We start from the raw sequence: 24,814 nt of genomic DNA on the forward strand, positions 1-24,814 counted from the left end.
GCACAGTTTTGTAACGAATCCTCTTCAGATTTCACTGTTGCCCGTTTCCTCTCTTTTCTTCTTATTTTACACCCACCAAACAAAAACTGTTACCTTTGGACCTGGCATTGCAGAGACATGTCCTTCCAGCTGCCTTTGCAATATGTTGCTGATTTTACAAGTGCTGGCTAGAACAGGTTAGTAAGGAGCCTGGGCAGTTTATTATGCTAGTTTATTGTTGCCAATCCCTGCTGGAAAAAACAACAAATCCTATTTATATCACATTGATCCCACATGCTTGGAAAAGAAGCAAGGAGTTAAGAGTCCACAGGGTTAGATCATGCTATTCACTGTGCTGTGTGAATAGCCTCATTCAGGAGAAACAAGTTTGTGACCCTGTCTCCTTCGAATGAGAATTTTTCACTCTGAACCAGGAAAAGCCAGGACTGAAAGCAGGGTCTTGTACAAATTCACAGGATGGTGCCCTTGCTTCCAGGCTTCAGCGTGTCAGAGGGCTGGGGTAGGGGCAGTGTGTGAAATGTGCTGCCCTCCCCGTCAAGGGTGCACAATGCCTTGAGGGAGCTACCAGCTCTTTTAAGCAGCTTCAGGTTGCAGCAGGCAGAGACCCTGCCTCTGGGTCTCTGCAGGGCAGGCCAGATCAAAAGGCTGCATCTTGCCCACCCCAGCTATAGAAGATGATCAGCAGTTTCATTGGTTTTGCCTGTTTTACCTGGCCCATCTTTGTGTCTTTTAATAAGCTCAATGTATCATTTAAGGCACAAAGATCTGCTAACACTCTAAAAAATGACTATTTTTTCTATGACTGTGGAGATCAGTATTACCTTCAACTCTTTAGTATATACCATACTTTATCCTGTTATTTCCTTAGTCCATAGTTTTTGTCATTGTTTGCAAGCTCTTTTGTGACCAGTCTTGTAAATTCTTGTCTACTTAAGGGTATCTTAATATCTGCGGGTATGTCTACACTACAATGTTAGTTCGAACTAACGGACGTTAGTTCGAACTAACATTCATAGCCGCTACACTAGCGCTCCGCTAGTTCGAATTTGAATCGAACTAGCGGAGCGCTTAGTTCGAACTAGGTAAACCTCATTTTACAAGGATTAAGCCTAGTTCGAACTAGCTAGTTCGAATTAAGGGGTGTGTAGCCTCTTAATTCGAACTAGTGGGAGGCTAGCCCTCCCCAGGTTTCCCTGGTGGCCACTCTGGCCAACACCAGGGAAACTCTATGCCCCCCTCCTGGCCCCAGACCCCTTAAAGGGGCACGGGCTGGCTACGGTGCCCGTGCCAGGTGCAAGCCTGACAGCACCCAGCCAGCAGACCCTGCACCTGGCACGGTACAGAGCCACCCACCCGATGTCCCCCAGCCCACCCCCTCTTCCCGGGACCAGGCTGGCGGCTCCCGGGAGCTTGCCCTGGACTGCAAGAGGCGGGCACCTTCCTGGCCTAGTGCGGACATCGTGGACCTTGTCCACGATCTCCGCACTAGGCACAGGAAAGTGGCCGTCTAGGGCAGGAGAGCTGCCAGCCTGGCCACCCTGGAGCAGGTGTGCATGAAAATCAAGGTGGTCCACTGAGACCCCTGACCCTGAGCCCTGAGCTTACAATGGCCATCCTGGGTCAGACCAAAGGTCCATCTAGCCCAGTAGCCTGTCTGCCGACAGCGGCCAACCCTAGGAACCCTGGAGGAGATGGACCGAAGACAGTGACCAAGCCATTTGTCTCATGCCATCCCTCGCCAACCTTCCACAAACTTTGGGCAGGGACAGCACTCCTACCCCCTGGCTAAGACTACTCCATGGACCCAACCTCCATGACTTGATCTCACTTCCCTTTCAACTCTGTTCTAGTTCCAGCCTTCACAGCCTCCTGCAGCAAGGAGTTCCGCAGGTTAACTATTTGCTTTGTCAAGAAGAACAACTTTCTCTTACTAGTTTCAAGCCTGCTACCCATTCCTTTCCTTTGGTGTCCTCTAGTCCTTCTTTATGGGAACTCATGAAGAACTTTTCTGAATGCACCCTCTCCACCCAACCCCTGCTTTTAGAGACCTCTATCCTGTCCCCACTCCATCTCCTCTTTTCTAAGCTGAACAGTCCCAGTCTCTGTAGCCTCTCTTCATCTGGGACCTGTTCCCAACCCCTGATCATGTTAGTTGCCCTCCCCTCTCCCAGCCTCTCTCTTCCCCTCTCCCACCTCCTTTTCCCAGTCTCCCCCAGTTTTGTTCAATAAAGACAGAGTCAATGTTGGAAGAAACGTTATCTTTATTTTGTACATCAATAAGTAGGGGGGCTAGGGAAGGGTAAGTGGAAGGAGGTGAGGGAGGAATGGGGTACGAGCCCCCGATGGGGAGGACTGGGCTGGCTCTGCGGGCTTCTGTGGGTGGAAGCTCTCCTGCAGCCCCCCAATTGGCCCCTCTCCCCAGATGGCAGCCTGCGGCAAGTGCAGCCGGGCTGATGGCTGAGTGGTGTGATGTGCGCAGTGTGGGCACTCCGGGCACTCCAAGCCAGGACTGGTTTTCAAGCGGGGCACCCTTAGAACTGTCTGTCCGGGGTGGGGGTCGGGACCCTTTAAGCGCAGCCCTCGGCTAGCCTGAGACTGCATCTCCACGCTCTAAGTCCTCCTTTTATGCCCTGCCGGCACTGCTTCCTTAAGCCCTGTTCAGAGTCCACTCAATGTGGACTTGCTAGTTCGAATTAGCAAAACGCTAATTCGAACTAGTTTTTAGTTCTAGACGCGTTAGTTCGAATTAGCTTAGTTCGAATTAACTAATTCGAACTAAGTTAGTTCGAACTAGCGCTGTAGTGTAGACATACCCTGCCTCCTCATTTTTAGAGCTTGTTTTGCTGCTGTCAGCCCTCTTAAATCCCAATATTGCAATGCGCCAGAGTCCATGCTATGGTTAAACAAATGCCTCCTTACGTTATTTAGGAACATTATTTCACTTACTATCTTATGTCTGATTTTTTAAGTTTCTGTTCTGATTGTGCTATTGCCTAACAAGGAATAAGAGAAAATTACAGCTGCTGGTTACACATCTCTTATGCAGATTTAAGACTACATTATTCCCTTTAAAAACTTAAAAAAACAACAAATAGACTAGTAGCACCTTAAACACTAACAAAACATGTAGATTATGTCATGAGCTTTTGTGTGTGCAACCCACGTCTTCAAATGACAGGAGTATTAGAAGTCCAGATCCAAGAATAAATAAGGGAAGGGGAGGGGGAAAGGAGGAAAAAAAATAAAAAGAGAGAGATGGTGAGCAGATGGTTCAAATAGTTACAACAGGCTGATAAAAACAGTTAGCACCTCCATTGTTTGGTTTGTAGGTTAAGTCATAGGATATGGAAGGTAGTGTGTGAGTCAGACACTGTCCTTTGTTCATACTATTTGGATGAGAATTAAACTTGTAAATGAAGTTAAGTTCCAATCCTTCTCTGTGTATTTGGCTTGTGGAATTGGCCTGGAACAAAACTGTGACTTTGAGATCCATTAATGAGTGTCCAAGTAGATTAAAGTGTTCTCCAGCAGGTTTTTGTGTGTTGCCTTTTTGGATATCTGATTTGTGTCCATTAATTCTTTCCTGTAGAGATTGTCCAGTTTGGCAAATATACATGGCAGTGGGGCATTGTTGGCATTTGATGGCATAGATCACATTAGTGGATGTACAGTTTTATGAGCCTCTGATTTGGTGGCTGATGTGCTTGGGTCCAGTGATGAAATTGCTAGTGTAGATGTGTAGGGAGAGTTGGCACCAGGGCTGATTGAAGGGGTGGGTTCCTGGATGATTATGATGGAAGTGTGGTGCATGGTTATTGGAAAGAATTTGTTTGAGGCTAGGGATTGTCTGTAAGCGAGGACTGTCCTTTTCCCCAAGGCCTTTGAGAGTGATGAGTCATTTTCCAGAATAGGTTGTAGATTGTTGATAATGTGTTGGAGGGGTTTAAATTGTGGACTGTAGATTATGACAAATGGAATTCTGATGTTTTCTCTTTTTGGCCTGTCTTGAAGTAGTTCATGTCTGGGTACTTTTTTGGTTCTGTCAATCTGTTTTTTCACTTCTCCGGATGAATATTTCAGTTTTATGAATGCTCTATATAAATCTTGATAGAGATGCAGCCGTGTTAGTCTGGTGTAGCTGAAACAAAAGACAGGACTATGCAGCACTTTAATGACTAACAAGATGATAAATGTTTGTCTCTGTGTGTGGGATTGGAGCAAATCCGGTTGTATTTTAGGGCTTGGCTATATACAACAGATTGGGAAATGTGTCTGGGATGGAAGCTAGAGGCATGAAGGTAAGTGTAGCAGTTGGTAGGTTTCTGGTATAGGGTGATAGAAATCTGTCCATCATTTCATTGTACTGTAGTGTCAAGAAAGTGGATCTCTATTAGTTTAGCTGGCAGAATGGTCACGCATTTTTAGTAATGAACAACACAACTTGAAGAACAACAATTATGAGAAGGTACACAACAGTTTTTTATCTGTGTACTCATTAATTTGATTCAAGACAAAGTTTTTCACCTACTTCTTTTTTGCTGGAAAAATGGCAAACTTCCTTCCAAAGGCAAAATTATGAATTTAAAAAATGTTGCTTTTTCCCCCCACCAAAGTGATTCCACACTTTTTTTGTGAAAAACTAGCTTTTAACCTGCCTCATGTTTCCCAAAAGCAGATATGAGGCCTGAATGAAAATAGTTTTGGTTTTTCTCATCAAAATGTGATGAGAAATTTTTCCTCACTCTAATTTTGCCAAAAGCAAGAATTTGTGTTTTATAGCTCTAGCAAGAATAAGTACATAAAAAGAGGCACTGGAGATTAACAAAGATACCAGGCTGTCTTCCTTACATTGCTGGAGGTATAGCTTTTGCAAGTCAGTGTAACAGAGATGTAGCATAGGATACTATGCAAGTCAGTCATTTATAAGCTACATTTGCAAGTGGCTTTCCATAAGCAGATGAAGTGAGTGGGGGAGTGCTTGACATGTCCCTAGATTTGTAAAACAGACTCTCTGCCCCCAGAGTCTCTTAGTTAAATATTTCCATGACATCCACCGCTATTGTCCCTGGGTACATTATCGTAATTAAAAAGAAACACAAAACATCAAAGAAGGATGATTTACTACAATTACTGTTCTACAGCAGGCTCTTGTTCAACTCTAATTAGTTAAAAGACTTACATCATTCCCTGAAGGCATGGTAGATTCTCAGAGGGAGCTGATCTTACATAGGTGAGATCTTGGCTGAGAACAAAGATCTTCCCTTTGGGAAGGTCGACATTGTAGTACAAATCCCATAGCGCTGAGTCTCAGAACCTGACTCACATTTGTGGGGCTCAGGCTGTAAGGCTAAAAATTAAGATGTAGAGTTTGGGGTTGACCTGGAACTCGGGTTCAGAGAGCAACCTGATTGTGGAGTTTCAGAGCCCAGGTTCTAGTATGAGACTGAACATCTACCCTGACTTTTTTAGCCACACAGCCTAAGCACAAGTCCCATGAGCCCAAATCAGCTGACTTTGGCCCAGTCACAGCTATGGTGCCAATCTCTTCTTGAAGCGTACACATACCAGGAGATGCATGTGCTAGTTCAGGAATTGCCAAAAGGACAACACAGCTGACTTAAACAGGGCAGGAGAAGAGAGGAGCATGCATGATCTCATATGGGCACCTGCTGTGTATTCTGGTATGCGTTTAGCTTTGCGGGTAGTTGAACAAGTTTGTATTTGTAAGCAAAAAGGTCTGAAAATGAGGAAAAGTTAATGGAGCTTTTTATCCAGTGGCTGTTAGGTGCTCCAAGAAGGCTTACCTGGTCAGGTGTATCTAGCGCAGAAAGTATTATTGTCTATACCAAAAATACTAGAGAAAGTCAGAAAGCAGGGTTTCCTGTGATATGGGAAATGACAACGTTTTATTCTGAATGGGATTGCAAAGTTGAAATGTTGAATTTTTCTGTGAAATTGAATTTAAAAATAAATCACTCAGAACCATTGAATTGGCTCTTCAGTACTATGAATACATACTATTGCTTGAGCATCTCTCAACTGGAACTCCCTGGTCTGGCAACATCCATGGCCCAGCAGGACCACGGATGTTGCTGGACCAGAGAGACTCAGAGGAGGACCAGACGCAGGAGCCCTTTGGGGTCGGGAGCTCAGCCAGGCTGCTGCAGTGACGCCAGCAGCTGGCAGCCCTATCACGGGAGTCAAGCTGGGCCAGTGGCAGGGCAGCCAGAATGCCAGCGAACTGCGGTGGGGCAGCATTCTGCTATAGTAGGACCATTAGCCTTGATGGAGGAGCAGCAGTCTGCTGTGATGGGGCCAGGAGCTCTGGCAATGGGATTGTGAGACCAGGAGCCCCGGCAGCAGGGCTGGTTATGTCCTGGTAGGGCTGGCAATGTCTGGAACCCCGGTGGCTGAGCAGTAGTCTGCCATGGTGGTGGTGGTGGGTGGTGAATCCCGGTGACAGGAGTGCAGGTTGGCAGAGCTAGGAACGCCAGCAGTGCGGCAGAGCTGGGAGCCCCAGCAGGAGGACCGTGGGATGTCATGACAGGGCAGTGGGACTGGAGGCAGGTGGGGAGGCCATGCCAGGAGTGGAGCTGGGTTGGGGGGCCAGTGGCAGGGAGGCCACAAATGACCACCCCAATCCAGCAAAATCCCTCCTTCAGGACCACTAAGGACCCAAGGATGCCGGACCAGGGTGGTCCAACCTATAATATATAGCCATTCTTATGTTCTTATTTTATCTGTCTGGTTAATCAGCTGAACCTCACTCAATGGAACACACTGTCTTGATTAACTTCTGGTGTGACATTCCTGCTGGTCCATAGTAATTGCCCATGACTGGAAGTGGTAGCTTGGGTTTCTGATTTGAGAATGATCTGACACGGGAAATTCACCTGAAAGGAATACCCACTGTATTTAGCTAGTGTTGGGTTGTAAAGTTTTGAAAGAACAATGATAATAATTTTGAGGTTTGAGGTTTTGAGGTGGCAGAATATCCCAGTCAGAATGTCTCATTGCCATTAGAGTCCTGACCCAGGAATCTTGTTTTAGAATTGCTGTAGTTTACTCTGGTGTGGCTTTCTTGTAAAAGGGAGAATGTTTTGATTATGAACAGATGAATAACCTGCAGTTCCAGAAATATATTTTGCCACAGTCGGTTATTTTGGCTCCATGTGAAAATAATATTATGAACAACAACAACAAAAAAGCCATGACAACAGTCCTCTTAGTGACATATGGTATACTTAAGGGGTAATGTTGCAGTAATTCAGGTAGTCAAATTCCCGCAGTCCTAACCATGGATTTACATTGCACAACACAGAAGTAAGAGCATTTTATGAACTGTTCTTGGTTTAATAATACACTGTCTCATACTCTCTATGTGTTCTTAGAGTTAACTTTTTTAAAAGAAGCATTATGAATGCAGGATTACTCATACATCTGCCAGTATCAGTTTGTTAACCCTTTGTTTGTCTGTCTGCGTCATGCAGAATGGGTTACAGCCATTATTTCAGTGCATTCATTATTAATCCTACCTGACTTCTCTCTTATGGAATTGTTCACTCAGTTTTTCATGGTATAATATATATATATATATATATATATATATATATATATATCCTTAATTGTACTAGGTCTTCATTCCTTCCCCCCCCCCCCTTTTAGCACTAAAAGGTTCTCCAGAGAACCTGCAACAGCTGGGGTTATATCTTATAAAGAGTAGAGTAGGAGTGAAGTGTTAAATGTGTGGGAGAGGTTTCTGGAGAGTGTGCTGGGAAGGAAAGTAGCAGAAGCAGTGTAGGAGACAGGACTCGGTGATGAACTGAATAATCAGTTTGTGTACAGGTCCAAAAGCTTTGAAAAATAATTAGTTTCAAGTCAATCTGAAACAGTGCTTCAATTTTTCAAGATTTTTGAAACCACTTCTAAATGCTTTAAAAGTCAGATAAATTCTGAAATGGAGAAGTTGAAAGGTTTCACTTCAGAATGCTGAAATGAAACATTAACTTCCCCAAATTAGTTATTTGAATAAAACTGCTTGCCAAAATCAACCCAAATTCATGAATTGTTTGTCAGTCTGAAAAAAGGTTTTTTGGGGGAAAAAATTACATAAGAGCATAAGAATGGCCAGATTGGGTCAGACCAAAGGTCCATCTAGCCCAGTATTCTGACTTCCAACAGTGATCAATGCTAGATGTCCCAGAGGGAATGAACAGAACAGGTCATCATCACGTGACCCCTCTTCTGTCATCCATTTCCAGCCTCTGACAAGCAGATGCTAGGGACACCATTCCTACTCATCCTCGCTAATAGCCATTGATGGACCTATCCTCCAATTTTTTATCTACTTCTTTTTTGAACCCTGTTAAAGTCCTGGTCTTTACAACATCCTCTGGCAAGGAGTTCCACAGGTTGACTGTGTGATTTAGTTTAAACCTGCTACCTATTACTTTTATTCGGTGACCCCTAGTTCTTATATTATGGGAAGATATAAATAATTTTCTCGTATTCACTTTTTCTACACCAGTCATGATTTTGTAGACCTCTATCATATCTCCCTTAGTCTCCTCTTTGTCTCAGTCTTTTCATTCTCTCTTCATATGGGACCCATTCCAAACCCCTAATCATTTGCCCTTTTCTGAACCTTTTCTAATGCCAATGTATCTTTTTTGAGATGAGGGGACCACACCTGTATGCAGTATTCAAAATGTGGGCATACCATGGTTTTATACAGAGGTAATAAAATATTCTCTGTCTTATTCTCTATTCCTTTTTTAATGATTCCTAACATTCTGTTTCCTTATTTCACTGTTGCTGCACATTGAGTGGATGTTTTCAGAGAACTATGCACAATGACTCCAAGATCTCTCTCTTGTGTAGTTATAGCTCAATTATTCCCCATCATATTGTATGTATAGCTGGGATTATTTTTTCAAATGTGCATTACTTTACATTTATCAACATTAAATTTCATTTGCCATTTTGTTGCCTAATCACTTAGCTTAGTGAGATCTTTTTGAAGGCCTTCATAATCTGCTCATATCTTGAGAAGTTTAGTATCCTCTACACATTTTGCCACCTCACCGTTGACCCATTTCTCCAGATAATTTATAAATAGGTTGAATAGTACGGACCCTTGGCAGACAGCACTAGTTACCTCACTCCATTCTGAAAACTTACCATTTATTCCTACCCTTTGTTTCCTGTCTTTTAACCAGCTATCAATCCATAAGAGGACCTTCCCTTTTATCCCATGACAACCTACTTTACTAAAGAGCCTTTGGTGAGGGATCTTGTCAAAGTCTTTCTGGAAATCTAAGTACACTATATCCAATGGATCTCCCTTGTCCACAGGTTTTTGACCCCCTCAGAGAACTGTATCAGATTAGTCAGGCATGATTTCCCTTTACAGAAACCATGTTGACTTCCCCCAACAAATTATGTTCATCTATGTGTTTAACAATTTTATTCTTTACTATAGCTTCAGCTAGTGTGCCCCGTATTGACATTTGACTTACTGGTCTGTAAATGCCAGGATCACCTCTAGAACCCTTTTTAAATATTTCATCCAGCCCTTGCCAAAAGACCAACAGCAGTATGGAAAATTCAGGTTTGTTGGATTATCCCAGAAGGTCAGGTGACCAATGCATATTTTCAGAAGCTGCCCTTGTGCTGCCAGGTGAAGTACCTGGCCTCGGAAAACAGTGATATGAAAAAGAGATAAGAGCCAGAACATGCTGAGAAGCCCAAGAAGACCTGCTATGAATATGGAAACAAGTTAGTAAACTGTTCATTAAAGCAAACTGGTTTTTCAGCATGTATTAAGAGCAGACAGGGACATATGGGTCAAGTTCCTAACTTGTTCTTTCCCTACCCAGGGCTGACCACCTCCTTCCCATACTGTGATGCCTAGTGCAGTAGTCTGGGAGCGGACCTTGTCTATGAAAACAGAGGCAAAAAAAGCGTTGAGTACTTCAGCTTTTCCCTCATCGGCTGTCACTAGGTTACCTCTCTCATCCAGTAGAGGTCCCACAACTTCCCTGATCATTCTCGTATTGTTAACATGCCTGTAGAAACCTTTCTTGTTACCCTTCACATCCCTTGCTAGCTGCAGTTCCAGTAGGGCTTTGACCTTCCTGATTACACCCCTGCATACTTGAGCAATGTATTTACACTCATCCCTAGTCATCTGTCCAAGTTTCCACTTCTTGTAAGCTTCCTTTTTGTGTTTAAGCTCACCAAAGATTTTCCCGGTAAGCCAATCTAGTCGCCTACATTTGCTTTTGTTCTATGTCTTCAATAAGGTTTCTTTAAAATACTAGCAGCTGTCCTGGATTCCTTTCCCCTTCATATTAGCATTCCAGGAGATCCTGCCTATCAGTTCTCTAAGGGTATGTCTACACTACAAAGTTAGTTCGGACTAACGGATGTTAGTTCGAACTAACTTTCATAGGCGCTACACTAGCGCTCCGTTAGTTCGAATTTAATTCGAACTAACGGAGCGCTTAGTTCGAACTAGGTAATCCTCATTCCACGAGGATTAAGCCTAGTTCGAACTTACTAGTTCGAATTAAGGGCTGTATAGACCCTTAATTCGAACTAGTGGGAGGCTAGCCCTCCCCAGGTTTCCCTGGTGGCCACTCTAGACAACACCAGGGAAACTTGTCTGCCCCCCTCCTGGCCCCGGACCCCTTAAAGGGGCACGGGCTGGCTACGGTGCCCGTGCCAGGTGCAAGCCTGCCAGCACCCAGCCAGCAGACCCTGCACCTGGCACGGATCGAGCCACCCACCCGATGCCCCCCAGCCCTCCCCCTCTTCCCGGGACCAGGCTGGCGGCTCCCGGGAGCTTGCCCGGGACCGCAAGAGGCGGGCACCCGCCTGGGCTAGTGCGGACATCGTGGACCTCGTCCACGATGTCCGCACTAGGCACAGGAAAGTGGCCATCTAGGGCAGGAGAGCTGCCAGCCTGGCCACCCAGGAGCAGGTGTGCATGAAAATCAAGGTGGTCCACTGAGACCCCCGACTCTAAGCCCTGAGCTTACAATGGCCGTCCTGGGTCAGACCAAAGGTCCATCTAGCCCAGTAGCCTGTCTGCTGACAGTGGCCAACACTAGGGACCTTGGAGGGGATGGACCGAAGACAGTGACCAAGCCATCTGTCTCGTGCCATCCCTTTCCAGCCTTCCACAAACCTTGGCCAGGGACACCACTCCTACCCCCTGGCTAATACCATTCCATGGACCCCAACCTCTATGACTTGATCTCACTTCCCTTTAAACTCTGTTCTAGTTCTATCCTTCACAGCCTCCTGCAGCAAGGAGTTCCACAGGTTGACTCTTTGCTTTGTGAAGAACAACTTTCTGTTACTAGTTTGAAGCCTGCTACCCATTCCTTTCCTTTGGTGTCCTCTAGTCCTTCTTTATGGGAACTAATGAAGAACTTTTCTGTATGCACCCTCTCCACCCAACTCCTGCTTTTAGAGACCTCTATCCTGTCCCCCCTCCGTCTCCTCTTTTCTAAGCTGAAAAGTCCCAGTCTCTTTAGCCTCTCTTCATATGGGACCTGTTCCCAACCCCTGATCATTTTAGTTGCCCTCCCCTCTCCCAGCCTCTCTCTTCCCCTCTCCCACCTCCTTTTCCCAGTCTCCCCCAGTTTTGTTCAATAAAGACAGATTCCATTTTTGAACACAATTGTCCTTTATTTTGTACATCAAGAAGAGGGGCTAGGGAAGGGTAAGTGGAAGGAGGTAAGGGAGGAATGGGGCACGAGCTCCCGATGAGGAGGACTGGGCTGGCTCTGCGGGCTTCTGGGGGTGGAAGCTCTCCTGCAGCCCCCCAATTGCCGCCTCTCCCCAGATGGCAGCCTGTGGCAAGTGCAGCCGGTCTGATGGCCGAGTGTTGTGATGTGCCCAGTGTGGGTACTCCGGGCAATCCAAGCCAGGACTGCTTTGCAAGCGGGGCACCCCTGAGAACTGTCTGTCCGGGGTGGGGGTCGGGACCCTTTAAGCACAGCCCTCGGCTAGCCTGAGACAGCATCTCCACGCTCTAAGTCCTCCTCTGATGCCCTGCCGGCACTGCTTCCGGCCATCCTTAACCCTGGTTCAGGGTCCACTTAATGTGGACATGCTAGTTCGAATTAGCAAAACGCTAATTTGAACTAGTTTTTTAGTATGGATCCGTTAGTTCGAATTAGCTTAGTTCGAATTAACTAATTCGAACTAAGTTAGTTCGAATTAACGTTGTAGTGTAGACGTACCCTAAGGGAGTCAGTCTGCTTTTCTGAAATTCAGGGTCTGTATTTTGCTGCTCTCCTTTCTTCCTTTGGTCAAGATCCTGAAATTGACCATTTCATGATCACTGCATTAATGAGTGTAAATGCATTAGTTTCCAGGAACTCCAAGTACAACTAACACCAATTCTATTGGCTGCATATGCAGCTGTGTGTTTCTAAGTGTAGGCACATCAGTGAAACCGTTCAGATTTTATCTATTATATATGAGACAGTCTGTTGTGCTCCCAGCTACATGGTATTCTAGTAAATGAGGGAATAATTATCTTGTGTACAGTACATAGCATTCAAAATGAGCTTTTTGTTGGCCCTCTATATGGGGAGAGGGCAGAAATTTCACTGTAAGTGCTTTAACGTATCATCCCCGACACACATGGGTGTGTCATTTCGCATTGTAATAACTCCTTTCTGCTCTAGCCACATTCAAAGTAGTTAGCCATTGAAAAGCTGTATTTTACTGACATGCAGGTAAAAATTAACATCACCTTAACATATGAACAATTGCTTCACTGTTACAAAACCCTATTTAATTCCTCACAGAAATTATCTGCACATGATTGTTGAAATGCTAATGCTGGCTCTATGATGTCAGGAAGTAATCATGTCATTTTGGTCTCTTTTTTTATCTGTATAAATGGTGAAAATCGATGAAGACAGTAAAATCTCTAGATTATTTTATTGGACAGTCTTGGGCTGCCAGATCGTATGTAGATTATTCTTATCTAAAGGTGGGTCTCCCTCTGAATAAGTAATTTATTGTTGGAACAAATATTACAGTGGATCAGACATCAACTCAGTACAGGAACTATCTGATGTAGTTGTAAGCTGTTCTCACTCTACTTGCTTTTGACCAATGTCTTTTTGTTGTGTATATTTTACTATTGGTAACCTCAAGAGATCAAAATCCATAAACCCTAAGGGACGCAGCTCTACAAACTAATGAGATTTTAAAACAAGTAATATTATTGTTTTCTATCTTTTGATTGGCAACTCCTGCTGCCCTTTTCCAATGTTTGTATTACTATTTGCCCACTTTCCTAAACACTACGGTACCACCTAGGATTTTTGACCACAGGTGGGTGGACAGCAGAGGGATGCAGGCAGAGAGTACATCTAGACTACATTCCTCTTTCAAAAGAGGAATGAAATCGAAAATGCAAATGAAGTGCTGATTTACAAATCTTGTGCATCATTTGCATAATCTCTTCCGATTGCTTTTTTGGAAGAGATTTAAACAAAAAAAGCAGTCTAGACAGGGTTCTTCTGAGAAGAAAACCCTTTTTCGAAAGAACCCTATAAACCTCATTTTTTCTGGAATAAGGGTTCTTTGGGAAAAGTTTTTTTTTTTTTCTAAAGAACCCCGTCTGGACTGCTTTTTATTTTTTCAAAAAAAAAAAATCTCTTCTGAAATCGGAGGAGATTATGCAAATGAAGCATAAGATTTGTAAATCAGTGCTTCATTTGCATTTTTGATTCCCCTCATTTGCATTTCTCTTTCAAAAGAGGAATGAGTCTAAACGCACCCTAAGGGATGCAACTCCAAGGGTGTCTTCACCTCCCCCCCCCCCACACTTCCCATTCTAGACGCTGCAAGAGGAAGGGGAGGAGCAGAGGCACAGTTATGCATATTGCTCACAGAAGGGGAGAAGGGAACAAGCCTCACTGAACTGATGGGCTCTTTACACCTTTTCTCCTCCTGTGGGAATGGTGAGCAGAGAGGAGAGACTGCTGAGTTCTGGCAGGGCAACAATTTGCAAGGCGCCTGGAGCTTCTTGCATTATTGTGAGATGGGCTCCAGAACACTCTGAAATTCTGTCAGTACTCTTTGTTTTCATGATGGTCAGCAATACTGTTTTGTCATATCAGGTTACTTGAGTAACTTAAAAATCATGGCCACATTTTTAAAATGGACTCATGATTTTGGGTGTCTGTTTTCTGGTGGTCAATTTGCATCACCCCATGGGGGCCTGATGTTATAATCCCATATCTTTTAAACCTGGGGCTGCATGGTTCCCAGGAAACACATCTCCATGCCCTCAGCCAGCAATTTGCTATCAACCAACCAAGTGGAGCAACAATGAAACTGCAGTTATATGCGGGAGGCCTCCTTGGGCCTTGCTTGGAGGGAACACTAGGACTTCTGATTGGGCTTTCTATTTAAACCCAGGAAGTTGTTTGCACAACTGGGCACTATCTGGTTGTTGTTTGGATGGGGTAGTTGTCCCTCACTCTCAGGTGGGTAGGGAGGCCACTCCACCTCATTACAGAAATCAAAAGTAGTTGGGCTCAGGCTCGGGCTCCATTAAATAGTTTATAGCTCCCAGCCTCTTGGGTGGGGCAAATAACAGTTAAGAGTCTAGGGCTGTGACTGGAGTCCCAGGGGGACCACACTGAGGTTAATCCATAAGGGCAAACTGTAAAGAATGGGGGGCTACGTCTACACTGGCCCCTTTTCCGGAAGGGGCATGTAAATTTCAGCAGTCGTCGTAGGGAAATCCGCGGGGGATTTAAATATCCCCCGTGGCATTTAAATAAAAATGTCCGCCGCTTTTTTCCGGCTTTTAAAAAAGCCGGAAAAGAGCGTCTAGACTGGCCCCGATCCTCCGGAAAAAGTGCCCTTTTCCGGAGGCTCTTATTCCTACTTTGAAGTAAGAATAAGAGCCTCCGGAAAAGGGCACTTTTTCCGGAGGATCGGGGCCAGTGTAGACGCTCTTTTCCGGCTTTTTTAAAAGCCGGAAAAAAGCGGCGGACATTTTTATTTAAATGCCGCGGGGGATATTTAAATCCCCCGCGGATTTCCCTACGACGACTAGTGAAATTTACATGCCCCTTCCGGAAAAGGGGCCAGTGTAGACGTAGCCGGGCAGTGTTTGTTTTGCCCAATAACTCCTAAATCAGATCTTTAATTTGTTCCCAGTCTGTATACAGTTTCCCAGGCCTGGCCTCCATTGTGTGGTGAAATGAAAGAGATAGGAGTTGTTTGCTGCTACTAACATGGCACACACACATGTAGATATGATTAATTACAATTTAATATAACTTTTACATTCATTTGGATCTGGCTTTTTAAAAAACAGATGGATACATTATAGCCATAAATATTGATTGAACGGTCTTTGTAGCCATCCTTCAGAAATTAAGAGTCTGAATATTCCTCTATACTCAGAGTCTTAATTTGTTCATTTTGTCATTGTTAAAAGTGTTTTTTATTTACCAGGTAACTTTTCATCCATTATTTCTCTCAAGCTGCTGTTGAATGGAAATTGGAATTGAATTTAAAAATGCACAAGTCAATCAGCATTTTAAAAAGTTACTTTGTTAAATAAATCAACTTTAAATGGATAGATTACATAACAAAAAAAGTGAAACAAAGTGTTTCTGCAGATCTTTTGTGCACAATTGGCTGAAACTACTAAAAATTGGAAATAAGAAAATGACTAAAGATCACTCATTCCTAAAGACTGAAAATAATATAAACATTAATTGGATTTTGTGCTGTATTTATAAAGCTGGCATTCAAATGTTTGTTAAATATGTCTTGCCCCCTGATTGGTTCTGTATATAAACCAAAACACTGGACTCAGTCCTCAATGGAAATGAGGAGGGCGAACTGGTTCAGCATATAACTTTTACAATGATTGTAATGGATTATTGTGTGTGTCAGCCTTATGTGGCTTGCCTGTTATAGGTTAGAGGGCCTGGGATTATTGGGGTAATACACCCTGTTGACTGACTGAGCCACATGAGAAAACAGGTGTTTTCCCCACAAAGAGCTGGAGGAGGGGCAGGGGGGAGTGCAAGGGAAGCACAGAGGGAGAACTCAGGAAACTGAAGAAAGTGAAAGGCTTCTGCAGGAAACACCTGACCTCAGGGGATTTTGGAGGCCACAGCCTGGAACCTTCTGTGGGAAACACTGACTGGGTCTGGAGGCCAGAAGCAGAAGGCTGAGTTCCAACTAAAAGGAGCTAGGTGGCTTGGCAGTGAGTGGGACATATAGTTCAATACAAACTGAAAAGTTCAGCCACAGTTCAGTACGAACTTTTCTGTTGTGGTGGTGAATGTCATTTTGGGATGTTAAGAATTGTTGTGAACTGCTTCTGTTAAAGCAGGTCTGGGTGGTGGTAACTCAAAACCTGGGTCCAGAATGCAAGGGGTCTCAAAGAGGGCAAAAACTATGGTGGGGTGCTGCAGAGTGATCTCCAGGGCTGTCCTTATTCATACATGGAAAAGGGCACCTGAAAATGTGGAGCACCCCTGGGTCTTAATGTCTATCCAAAAGCCTGTTCCTGTCCCTGTTTTGTGTGTCTGCTTCCTCTGGAGAAGATCTATTGAACTTTAACACCTGCCAGAGCTATTAGCAGACATAGTACCTGTGAAAGAGCCATTCAAATGGTAATGAAGCCATTTAACAGGCATTTGCCAACCCCAAGTATGTACTGTCACCTACTGAATTTACGGTGTTGGTCTACAGCAGGGGTGGGGAACTTGGGGCCCTTGCCTGAATCCAGTCCCTGAGGTTCAGGGGCCCCCTTAGCATTAGGAAGCCTGCACCAGCACTCCAGCCTTCCCCTGCTGCATGACCACAGGGCTGGGCCCCACCTAGTAGATTGTGGAGTGTGTCTTTCTGTTTCTCAGTCGGGGGGGCCATGTCAGTGAGGTTTTATTTATTTATTTTGTTTTTCACTTGAGTGTGGCCCCCGCCTGATTATAAAAATCACATCTCTAAAAAAAATCATCATTCTTCCCTCCCGACCCCCTATCCCCGCCGGGCATAGGGGCACCTGTTTAACAGTATTATGTAGGGCCCCATGAATCCTATGATGCCCCTGGTGATCTCCAGCCATGAGAGAGTGATCGGGAAGCAGCAAGCCTTGTGACAGGCCTTAACACAGCTCGCCATCAATTCCAATTTAATTTAATTTGTTTTAAAAAAGAAAACTGATTAACATTTTAAATATCTGGTTTTGGTTTTATTTTTATTCTGACTTGAATTCATGCTGCTGGAGAGCGGACAGCTGGTATTTGTTACTGGTTAAGCAGGGGTGAGCGCTCCAGTTAAGAGTTGGGGCTTGGCGTGGGGTCAGGAATAATGGGCTTGGGGTGCAGGAGGAGGCTTTGGGTGGGGGTAGAGGGTTGTGGGGGAGGTCCTGGCAATACTTACCAGGAAGTGGCCACCAGGTCCCCGTGGGCCCTAGATGTATGATCAGACAGGGGGTCTCCACATGCTGCCCTTGCACCAGCAGGCACCACTCCTGCAGCTCCCATTGGATGTGGTTCCTGGCCAATGGAAGCTGCAGGAGCAGCACTTGGGGTGTTTGCACAATGCTGAGCCTCCCTGCACGTAGGGGCTGCAAGGACCTGGTGGCCACTTGTGGGAGCTGCATAGAGCCAGGGCGGGTAGGAAGCCTGCCTTAGCCCTGGGCCAACCAGACCTTTAACGGCCCAGTTGTCATTGCCAACTGGAGTTGTCAGGATCCCTTTTCAGTTAGGTGTTCCAGTCAGGAATCAAACACCAATGCTGGTAACTACTCACTGTTAGCCCCTTACTAAAACTCAGTGGGAGTTTTTGGTTGGCTAATACCAAAACGGGAAGGGTCCATGAGAAATCAGGGCCCTACGACTCACAAGGACAACATTCCAGGTCAGCCTGATTGACAGGTTGGAAAGACCAATGAGGAAACTGGGAGGCCAGGTCCTGTGTGAGCTGGGATTTTCTGGGTCTCTGAGTCAGAGGAGAGAGCTAAAAGAGCAGCAAGAAGAGCAAGCTGTGGTGAGGAGCAGACTTGCAGTGACAGAGCCAGAGGCCCATACAGCCCACAGAGCGCAGACCCTGTGCTAAGAAGCAGACCTGCAGCGATCAGAGCCAAAGGGGTCAGAGGAGCAACGCAAGGAGCTGAAGGCTGGCAAAGTAGCATAGTCTGGAGCTGGGTGTGGTGAGCAGCTGGGACCAGCAAAGGGGGGGAAAGAGGCTCTGGGCAGGGAGACGCCACCAGCCAAGAGGCCCTGCAGGCCAGTCTTGGAGAAGGATTGTAACCCCAACTGGGAGAGGGGTCCTGCCACCTAGAGCCTGAAGTCATGTGGTCACTGCCAGAGCAAGCGTGTTCAACCTGCAGCCCACCCTGCAGCACAGCCAGGGCCTGAGAGAGAGCCCCAGGACCTATAAGGAACAGACTGTGAACTGTCCTTACATTCTGCAGATTGCTGTTTGTGATGTCCCCATGCTACAGAGCAGGACTCTGTGTTCTTATTAACCTTTCTCGTTTTCTCCTTATTCTTTTCTTTTTAATCAGTTGCTGTTTAATAAATTGTATTCGTTTTGAACTGTATGTAATGATCAGTGGGCCAAGAAAGCATCCAGTGGGAAGAGACCACTCTGGAGCCCTAAGTGACTACAAGGTCGGGGATTAAGCCACAGAAAACTTGGGCCCAGCCTTGTTGGGATTTCAAGGACTCTGCTACTCAGGAGAGTGGAAGGGGAGCCCTCAGAATTAGGGAGGCTTTTAGGTAAAAGAAATGGAGCAGGGACTCAGATCCTTTGGCTGGTCTATTTTACCAGGGTAGCATAGAAGCCAGAAAAGTTCCCCACAATAGTGGGACCATTTGCCCGCTTACATATTGTACACATGAAATGCTTCATCAAGTTAAAGCAGCAACCCCACTGTCACCGCTATTATGAATCTCTAGAAAAGGATGGCATTCCAGCGGGAGAGTGTATCAAAAGAGAAATAACTGGTATGTAAGATGGTTATGAGTATTAGCTTTTGAATAATCTCTTCTGAGCTTCTTTCAGAAACAGATTCTCAAGGCATGCACATTCTTTAGTTAGAAAACATAAAAACGAAACCTAGCCTCCAAAAGGCTTTCCCTTTAAAAGTCCTTGTTGTGGGGAGAAAATAGTAAACCTGACACCAAGGAGACTCATGTCAAAAGTATACTGAAGCACAAACCGGGAGACCTGACAACAGATAAGCAGTTGCTTATCTAGCAAACTAGCACCCAAACATGAACAGATAACGTATCTCCTTAAGGTGCTATCTGCTTCTCATGGCTGGACCTCATAATAGTTTGAGCCTATAGAGTCTTTGAGCTAACAGTCTGGAGCCCCTATTGTTAGGTTTTGGGTTAAAATCCCACAGAAGGCATGTACCATTCATGCATTGGATGTCTGTCGGTGCCACAGAGATTTCCAGTTGAGGTATGCTCCCTGGTAAGCAAGGGAAATAAAGGTGGAAACCAAACTAGATGGTAGCTTGTCTGTGCATAAGTCTGATACTCAATATAATGTGACTGGGAGCGTCTTTTGTTGCAGTTGCTGCTGTATTTTAAGCAGTTAGTTCCCTTTTCTTGCTTTAAACAATCAACACGATTTTCTGTTCTTTTTTTTTTTTTTTCTTTTCTAGAATCTAGAGCATCTTAATCTGTCTCCTGGATCATTCCTTTGCAAACCTGATTCAACATTTGGAGCAGTGACCTGGCGTGGTCTGAAAGTAACATCAAGAAAAGGGAAGTGTGAGCCAACCTAGACTCAATAGTAGGATATAAAAAAACCTGATACCAGCTTCAGACATATAAGGGACAAACCTAATGTCTAGTTGAACAGAGACAGATGACGATTATCTAATGCTTCTTCCCTCCTATCTAGCTGATCAGGTTTCTCAGTAATGAATGTATGATGGATCTGGATAATCTGTCCATGAAATTCATTCATAAGACTGGTTGTTGTTTCCCTTCCTTCCATTCCTCCCCTTGCTGTTGATCTACAACAGGGCTCCAGCTAGGAAAGAGCTATAGGATTTCAAGACAAAATTAGAAAGAGCAGCCATCGCAAAGTTAAAAAATAAAATATCTTAAGGATTAAAAACAAACAGAATAAGTTATTTCCGAAGTGAGAAAATGAGAAGAAAGGAGGAATTAAAATAAAATCCAAAAATAGGAGTACCGACGTTTCTCATTGCTCCTTTTTCATTCTGTTTCCACCCATCATGTCTCTTCTTGTATTTTTAGAAATTCCAGCTAGTGTTCTAATTTACTGCCTGCTAAATTACCAGTATGTTTGGACTAGTCCTTACAATGGCTTCCTTGGGTGCCTGTGTGCTATTGGGCTAGATCTCTCTACTTTGCATTTACAAAATTGTTTATACAGAATAACTAAATGCTTTTGTATAGGGCAAGTACTCCTCACCTATGGGTTACGTCTACACTACGAGCCTCTTCTGCAAGAAGAAATGCAAATGGAATGCTCACTTGCATATGTCGCACTCTCATTTGCATTTCCTCCTCGGATCCCTTTTGCACAAAAGGCTTTTGTGCAGCTTTTTTTTGCACAAAAATCTCTTGCGGAAAAGGGATCCGAGGAGGAAATGCACGAGAGTGTGACATATGCAAGTGAGCATTCCATTTGCATTTCTTCTTGCAGAAGAGGCTCGTAGTGTAGACATAGCCTGTAGGTAACATCCAACTTGTTAATGTTACATCACACAGCATGCTCTGACTTGCCTTATGGCTGTGCCTAGTGTGAATTCAACAACATTAATGTAAAAGTGTACCTAAAATAGATTTTCCATATGTCATGCCCTTTAGATAAGCTCAGCATGCACCATCACTACCAACTGAGATCCAATATTCATTTCAACACCCTTTGTTTCATTCATCTGCACACATTTCATTTGATTTAAAAGTTTCTAGTTTGGGTCTCAGCCCGATCTTTGTTTCTTCTTTGTTCATTCAACTACTTTGACCATTTTTGAGTTGTACAAATGAGAAAAATACATTTCTGCTCAGAACTTCTTATCAGAAATTTTATGCTGGGGCTAGAAGCCATGAATCTGGCTTGGTCTGCAGGGCTAGCTGAGTATTAACAATGTAAGCCACATTGGAAGAAAAATGGAAGTGATGGCAATTTAAAATTGATCACCTTATCCATCATGAACATTAGGATTTTTCTAATGTTAAGGCATTTTAGAATTTGTTTTAAGATTATTCAGGTTCAGCATATTCCAGCCTAGTCATTTAAACTTGGTTAAGGAGGGCTGATCTTAGCAGGGGCATGTTAAAGGAAAAGTGGCACATTCCAAGCTTTTCTCTCTAAAGAGGTCAAGTTAAAGAAAAGGACAAGCGCTGAAGAAACTGAACATCTCAAAATATTTCCCCAAAGATGTGCATGGTTCTTTGTTATTTTTGCATTGGGCTTTATGCATGTGTGTTCATGGTGGACCTAATCCATCAAAATTCTTAAGCATGTACTTAATTTTAAGCATGCAAATAATCCCACTGAACTCACTGGGACTACTATGTGCTTACAGATAAGTAGTCTTCAGGATCTTTTTTAACGACTGATTACTTTCCCATTTTCCACACTCCTGCCCTAGTCTATCTGTTTTTCTTTCTTACCAATCTGGTTTTTAACAGCTTTTCTATAACAATAATCACAAGCCAATTGCAGGTCTCACCCATGACAGACATAACTTCCTGTTCTTATAAAAACAGTAGCTCTTTGTAGTATATTGAGAGGAAGTGAGACAGACAAGATAGATGAGGTAAAATCTTTTATTGAACCACCTTCTGTTAATGAGAGAGACGAGCTTTTGAGTATACATACAGAGCTCTTTTTCAGGTCCTGAAATTTTTCTATATGATTAAAAGTTTCTCTCTCACCCAACTACAGAAGATGGTTGAATAAAAGATATTATCTCATTCATCTTGTCTTCCATTATCCTGGGAAAACCTTCCCTGCCTCGCCTCTTCCTGCCCCAATCCACTCTACTTGCTTCCATTTGTACCCCTTGCCCAAAGCCCCTTCCCTGAGTTACGTGAGCCAGAGGATTACTGACAAATGTAGTAGGCTTCATTTTATAGCTTTGTTTTATGTAGTTATTTGGATTTTCTTTCATGAGCTTTGTTTTAGAGCAACTGCTCTCATGGAGGTTGGTCCATCAATGGCTATTAGCCAGAATGGGTAGAAATGGTGTCCCTAGCGTCTCCTTGTCAGAGGCTGGAAATGGATGACAGGAGAGGGATCAAGTGAGGATTACCTGTTCTCTTCATTCCCTCTGGGGCATCTGGTATTGGCCACTGAACACAGACAGGATACTGGGCTAGATGGACCTTTGTTCTGACCTAGTATAACCATTCTTATGTAAATTTTTTCCTAAAAAACCTTTTCATGAATTCTTATGTTCTAATATAACTTCAAACTATTAAAATATATTTTGTATTAGGTATTATAAGTTTTTTCAATATTATTTAAAAATTGTTTAACTTGGTAAGTCTGTAAAAAATCCTGCTTGTGCCTTTGTAAGAGAAATTGCTTTCTCTGAAGTGAACTGTCCTTTGTGTAAGTCAGGGATGTGGGAAGACAAGAAAGATAAGACTCCAGCACCAGGTGGCCAGAATGGTTAACAAGGAGATGTGAACTTACGCATTGGTCAAATTCAGGATGGCCAAAAAAGGGCAAAACTGATTACTCTAAAGGAAAAGGCATGAAACAAACCAGCTGCAGTCACTCTGGGGATCTGATGGAGCATAACAATGGAAGCAGCCTTGAGGTAAACACCAACCAACAATTAGATGACTCCAGCATGACACTGCAAAACCCAGAGACTAAAGTTGGGACTTACAACCATAATAGCAGGATGTGTAGCCATGAAGTTTTAGGGTAGTCCTGTGAAGACCATTTCGGAGCACCAGACCACACCTGACAGAACCCGGCGCCATCCTTGAAACCAGCTTAGTTGGTCAGTAATACTGGTAACTATGACACCAGTTATGGTACCGGAAGTTTCCCAAAATAGCAACGCTGTGTCTTTAAATGCTCCCGCTATTTCCCAAAATAGCGGGCGCACTGTTCCGGCGGCCCTGTAACCCTCATTCCACAAAGGTTAAGGGATTCGTCAGAATAGTGCCTTATTTTGAAATTTGGCACTATCCACACAGTGCCAAATTTCAAAATAAGCTCTTTCAACCTAGACACGGAATAAGCTATGCCATTTGCACTTAGTAAATTGCGTAGTTTATTCCAACAGAAGGGTGCTGTCTAGATGCACCCTGTGTGTGTGTGACTGCATATACTGATTTGTATCTGTAGCTGCAATAAAGGTGGCATATTGCCTTCCCCCCGGAAAGAGATGCCATGTGCTTCTTATAAGCATAACGCCAGAGGGTCTAGCGTGAGGTGGCAGCAGGGGTTGGGCCCCCCCACATTCACTCACCATGACAGCAGAGGCTGGAGCAGCCCATCAGCCTATACCACCCTGCCACCCATCCCTTTAGCCAGGTCACTCGGCTTCACCACAGCGACAGGAAGTAGCAATCCCCAGCCCACTCCCCTTTGCTCCCCCAATCCCTGCATCATACAGGGCAGCATTTTGGGGCTGAAGCCAGAGTTACCTACTTTCCACTGCCATGTGAGTGTTGCAAGGAAGGCCTGACACCTGCTGCTGCCCTGGCACTAGGCCCTCATGCCCTCCCCTCCCCCCCCCCCCCGATAATCTCCCAGGCCTCCCTGGGTCCCGCTGCCATAGCTAAAATGGGGGACCATCTTATGGTCCATAGGATAGTAGAGGCAGCTGCTGCAGGGCCCCCCAAAGCACAGGACCTGGGGTAGCTGCCCAAAATGTCTAATGGGCAGGATGTCTCTGGTATCACTAATGCATCTGCTAACACTATATACACATTCCTGTTACCTGACAGCTGGGCTCCTCTGACTCCAAGGCCAGGTCTCATGCATTATTAGGGTCATTAAACAGCCCTCTGTTTACTGTTATGTCTCAATGAATATTGCAGCTACTTCTTCTGTTTTGTCTGCATATTTATTAAATCAATAGGACACACTTAGCAGCTGAGATTCTTGAGACTAAAGTAATTGTTTCAGATTCAAAGTTCAAATCCATAGGTGGAAGGAAAGGTAACTCTTCAAGGGAGCAGTGTTAATTTCCCAGAGCTGCAGCTGTTTCAATACTGTGATACATGTAGTTTTATGTGCATTAATGTGTATTTATCTGTGTGTCTGTAAGGATATGAGAGAGAGTTGTTGACAGTTGTTATTGTGCTAGGGACTTTGTTATTGCTGCTTCATGATTCTTTCATCTAAAGCTACCTCTCTTACTAATGCATTAACTCTGTTTATTCATCATAGTATTCTAGCTATGTTGAAAAGAGACCAAATAAAAAGCTATATTGAAAATTAAAGGCTTTGCATTTGTTCTGCGTACCTTGCATGCCATTTGATACTGTGATCCCATTTGAGCAAAACAGAATCAAGCCAAGCAGGTTGGTACCTGACTGAAACATACACCAAGCTGCTGCAGGGAGCTGTGTTAATGACCTCAGTAGGCTGACATTATCCACAAGTTAGAAATGACCCAAAGCCACAGCATGGTTTTAAAGTATCTCTGTGCAGTTGGCGATTCAGTCATGTGGATTAATTGTCAAACTAGGGTTATTTGTACAGCCATGATAGCTTCTAACCTTCATTTAATAGGAGATTAAGTTTAGATTCTGGAACCCACCACACAAATGATCTGATGCTT

The 24,814-nt window shown here is 44.2% G+C and overlaps 1 protein-coding gene across 2 annotated transcripts in view; it reads left to right on the plus strand.

Moving 5' to 3' along the window:
- The window catches only part of LOC102461625 (OX-2 membrane glycoprotein-like), a 46,712-nt gene extending 22,239 nt beyond the window's left edge, over positions 1-24,473 (plus strand). For both annotated transcript variants that reach the window (XR_331600.4, XM_006116828.4), the window contains one exon: positions 19,688-24,473. Coding sequence is in view for 1 of the 2 variants with exons in the window: in XM_006116828.4 (XP_006116890.1) it covers positions 19,688-19,704 (17 nt within the window). In the remaining variant the exon portion in view is untranslated. The remainder of the gene's footprint in view (positions 1-19,687) is intronic.
- Positions 24,474-24,814: the final 341 nt, after the last annotated feature.

Source organism: Pelodiscus sinensis, chromosome 1, assembly GCF_049634645.1.
Source record: "Pelodiscus sinensis isolate JC-2024 chromosome 1, ASM4963464v1, whole genome shotgun sequence".
NCBI classification, from domain to species: domain Eukaryota; kingdom Metazoa; phylum Chordata; order Testudines; family Trionychidae; genus Pelodiscus; species Pelodiscus sinensis.